General features: G+C 38.2%; 1 protein-coding gene across 1 annotated transcript; it reads left to right on the forward strand.

The window, feature by feature from the left end:
• The first annotated feature begins 321 nt into the window (after positions 1-321).
• Positions 322-3118, forward strand: LOC104095419 (probable receptor-like protein kinase At1g49730). The gene is made up of 2 exons (XM_009601558.2): positions 322-772; positions 2197-3118. The coding sequence occupies exons 1-2, from the start codon at positions 322-324 to the stop codon at positions 2853-2855; spliced, it is 1110 nt and encodes a 369-aa protein (XP_009599853.1). The 3' UTR covers positions 2856-3118.
• Positions 3119-4638: the final 1520 nt, after the last annotated feature.

The raw sequence follows: 4638 nt of genomic DNA on the forward strand, positions 1-4638 counted from the left end.
TGGATCTTCTAGCCACTGTAAACTGGGGAAAATCACAATTTGATCAAATTAAAAAAAATATGTTTCTTCTTGTTTTCATTTTAAAACTGTCTTTGAGAGGTCAATATTAAAAGACACAAGGGAGACCCTTGTGCAAATGTTTGTTCACAAGCATAAGACAATACTTGGTTATCACAGGCAGCATATTGACAAATTCATGAATCTTTGTTATCATCCAATCACAGTATCTAAGACAAAAGAAAGAACCAAATACATGTCTAAAGAAACTATATGATTGAGTAAATTCAAGAAGTATAGTTCCTGATCGAATCCGATCCCAACATGGGGTTCCATGGATTCTCCAAATCCAATCCAAAAAGCTATTGGATTGCTGGTGCAATAGTTCTTATCATCATTCTCACAATTATCTTAAAGAAGTTAGCTGTTTATCTATATTATAAAGGCAATAAGCAGCTTTCAAAAACAAAACCAGATGAAGAAAATCAAGTTGATGAAAAGTCCAGAGAGATCAGTATTGATTGTAATGCTACTATAAGAACTTATCCACTAGAAGAGTTGAAGATGGCAACCAAAGATTTCAAGATTCGGATTGGCGTTGGAGCAACTTCATATGTTTATCTTGCTGAGCTTGAAGATGGAAGATTAGGTGCGGTGAAGCGTGTCATGGAGGAAAGAGGTGGCAAAACAAAGATGTTCTTGGATGAAGTCTCGGTCTTGCTTAGAATATCGCATCCAAACTTGGTCGGGTTAATGGGTTTTTGCTTGGACAAAGGTAATCAACTTTAATCTCCTAAATTCCACAAGTTTTATAAATGTTATCACATATATTATAGTGAAGACAAAGAAGACTTAATCATTGGCTCAAATCAAAGCCAAGAAAGAAATATCAAATGAGATGAAATTAAAACTCTCTTTTGGTCTGTTTTTTCTGGACATGGTATTTGGTATTATCCTTATACTTTGGTTTGAGAATTAAGAAACATGTATGGAGTATTCTTCACAATGTTTTCAGCTGTTTTCTATTCTCCAATACACTCCCCCTCCACACTTCACAGTAAAATGACTAAAATCATAAACCCTCTTTGGATTATTTTTGTGGATGATAAATTTTAACATTATTATTGCTGGCATGAAGCTTAAGCTGCATGAAAATGAATACATTTTACAATGTTTAGGACATACTGTAAATTTTTCCAATAGAATTATCTACGCCTACGAAGGGAAGATATTGAAGCGTGTGACCATCTCATCTGAAGGCTTAAACTGTTATAAAGAGTAGCACACATTTTATTTACTCAATTATGTCTTCAATGTGCCGACCAAATGCTGGCCTGATTTTTCTTAACGGACCAAACATGTAAAAATTCTTTTTGAGGAAGCAGTGAAACGCGAATTGAGAACCTCTGCCCGTTCTGATACAATGTTAAGAAAATGGACCTTAGCCCTAACTCAGTTGCAAAAGCTAACTCATGAGATGAAGATTGCTAATACCATAAAAGGAAACAAACATCCCATCCCTCAACTAGTGGGGGACACTTAATAGAAGAAATCATCGAGGCCTTGTTAACCATTAACTCTATTAGATAATGGATCAGAACCATGTTTTGTCACAAAACTAAATGTTAGATAGCTGTTCAGATACTTGAATGAACAGCAATTGTCTTAAGTGGTAGATGATACCAAGGAAGATGACTTCCCCGGGGGGTTGGGGGTGGAGTAGAAAGAATATTCACCATGAAAATCCCAAAAGAAATACATCGAAGGGAATGTTTGTCCGAATGATACAAGGCTTCCATTGGCTATATACTGAAGAAGAGACAAGTGCACTTGTTGGTGAACTAAGAAAAACCCATCAAGATTCTTTTGCTGTCATCTTCCTTTTGTTACAATTAATGTCTTTTCTTTATACTATAAGACAAACGTACAATGCTTCATATTCACCAAGAAAATCCCAAAAGAAAAACATCAAAGAGAATTTTGGTCAAAATGAAAAAGGTCTTGTATTGGCTCTATATTTATTGAAGAAGAGACAAGAGTATTTGTTGGCGAACTAACAATAAAAGCCCATCGCGATCCATTTTGCTGGCCTCTTCCTTTTGTCCCAAATCCCAATAATGTTGTTTTCTTATATATATATATATATATGTCGTGCAACATATGTGATTCAAATTCAGCTCCATTTATAAATTAAAGCAGGAGAACAATTACTACTTTTGGAGTATGTTCCCAACAAAAGCCTCTTTGAGAGGATGCACACATACCATGGCCAATCTGCGGGTGTACTATCATGGTCTAATCGTCTAAACATTGCTTTAAACGTTGCTCGTGCTCTTGACTATCTCCACTCAGTAGCTGACCCACCGGTCATACACAGAGATGTCAAATCATCAAACATACTGTTAATCGACGACGATCATGCAAAGCTTGCAGATTTCGGGCTATGCAAGTTAGGCAATGATGCTGTAAGCGCAAGCACTCCTACTAAAGTAAAGGGTTCACTTGGTTATGTTGACACCTATTACCTTAACACGGGGCTAGTATCACCAAGAAGTGATGTTTATAGCTTTGGAGTGTTACTTCTCGAGCTCATTACAGGGCTGAAGTCGGTGCAGGGGTCGATGACACTTGCCGAATATACAGAGGAATGTAGGAAAACTGAGGATTTGGAGGTGCTAATTGGTATGTTGGATCCAGAACTCAATGATACTACAGATATAGAACAGCTAAGGGTTTTGGTTGATGTGGCTAACTCAGCTTTGTTCGAAAATTCTGAAGCAAGACCAAACATGACACAGATTGTCCAGAGAATTTCAAGTTGCATGGAGCCTCAGCCTTTACCCGAATTGCCTGTATAGAACTAATAAGTGTTTACAATTAGCTCTTACATGAACATAAATGTAAAACCACCTATCTAGTCAACCTTTGAATAGCCATTTTTTGTATATAGGAACTCACCCTAAGTATTATATTCTGCTTTACTTGTAAAGTGATCTGAATACTTAATCGAAAACCTTAAGGTAATAGGTGGAGGGGTCCAAAATCTTTACAAACATCATATTTCTCAGTTTTCAATCCTTCCGTTTTGGTTTTCTAATCATCTTTGAAGCACTAGTAGCAAGATGAGTACAGTACTCAATATATATGCATCATTACTGCACCGCTAAAATTGGACTGTAAGTTGTATGTACATTTATACCTTCTTATGTCTATATGTTGTCACCCAGCTTGTGAAGGTTCTCATCTTCCAAGCTAGAACAATATTTCATTGGTATATGTAACGACCGGGTCGGTCGTTTTGAGTGTTGTAGTCCCGTTCTCCCATCTACTGCTCATTTTATGCTTAATTGTTGTTATGTGACTTGTCGGGGTAGTTGATTCGGTTCTGGGGATGTTTCGGAATGCGATGAGACACTTAGACTCAAGATTGGAAGCTTAAGTTGAAAAGGTTGATCGGATATTGACTTACGTGTAAATGACTCCGGAATAAAATTTTGATGGTTCCGATAGCTCCGTTGGGTGATTTTGGACTTAGAAGTGTGTCCGGATAGTGATTTGGAGGTACGTAGTTGATTTAGGCTTGAAATGGTGAAAGTTAGAAAATTAGAAGCTTTGGAAATTTAGAATTTTGACCGAGAGTTGACTTTGTGATTACCGGGCTCGGGCTTTTGTTCTAGGAGTTGGAGTAGGTCCGTTGTGTCATCTATGACTTGTGTGCGAAATTTGAGGTCAATCGGACTTGATTTGATAGGTTTCGGCATCGATTGTAGAAGTTGAAGTTTCCTAGTTTCCGTTAGGCTTGAATTGAGGTGTGATTCGTATTTTCGATGTTGTTTGATGTGATTTGAGGCCTCGACTAAGTTCGTATCATGTTTTAGGACTTTGTTGGCATATTTGGTTGAGGTCTCGAGGGCCTTGGGTGAAGTTCGAATGGTTATAGGGTCGAATATTGGAAGTAGAGGATTGCTGAAGTGCACTAGGTCTGGTGCACTCGCACCTGCGAGGAATTGGTCGCAGGTGCGAGGTCGCAGAAGTGAAGGAGGCATCGTAAGAGTAGATTTGGGTGAGTTGAGCAGTAATCGTAGGTGCGGGATTTGGGTGAGTTGAGCAGGCATCGTAAGAGGCATCATGAGGCCAGGTCTTATTGGAGTAGGGATTTGCACGGTTTGAGGTAAATAACACTTTTAAACTTGGTTCTGAGGGTATGAAACCCCGAATTACGTGTTATGTGATTGGTATTGAGGTGACGCACATGCTAGGCGACGGGCGTATGGGGCTGCACCGTAGGAATTATGACTTAGTCAATTCCATGGAACTATGTAGTTGAATAATCTTATCGTTATCCGTATATTCTCCATGTGATAGAGAAATTGAGATACTAGTCATGTTAGAAATTATGCTTAGGCTGCGTGCTGGTACTGTTGGGACCCACAAAGGTCGTGATGCATGTTGAATTATTTGCTTAAATTGTAATTATGTACTCAGACACAGCTATTATTTACATATTATATCTCAGTCTCTATTGCCATTTATTGATACATCATATCATCATTGTTTGGGGTGATTATCATGTTTCCTGTGAGCCCAAAAGACTAAGAGATTGATGACTGAGTGAGACCGAGGGCCTGATTGTGAGAATAT

This window comes from Nicotiana tomentosiformis, chromosome 8 (assembly GCF_000390325.3).
Source record: "Nicotiana tomentosiformis chromosome 8, ASM39032v3, whole genome shotgun sequence".
NCBI lineage: Eukaryota > Viridiplantae > Streptophyta > Magnoliopsida > Solanales > Solanaceae > Nicotiana > Nicotiana tomentosiformis.

Excerpts from the sequence above, each read along its gene's own strand:
- LOC104095419 (XM_009601558.2), top strand. The coding sequence starts at position 322 with ATGGGGTTCCATGGATTCTCCAAATCCAATCCAAAAAGCTATTGGATT. Across the intron at positions 773-2,196 it reads GGGTTTTTGCTTGGACAAAG|GAGAACAATTACTACTTTTG; the intron begins GTAATCAACTTT and ends AAATTAAAGCAG.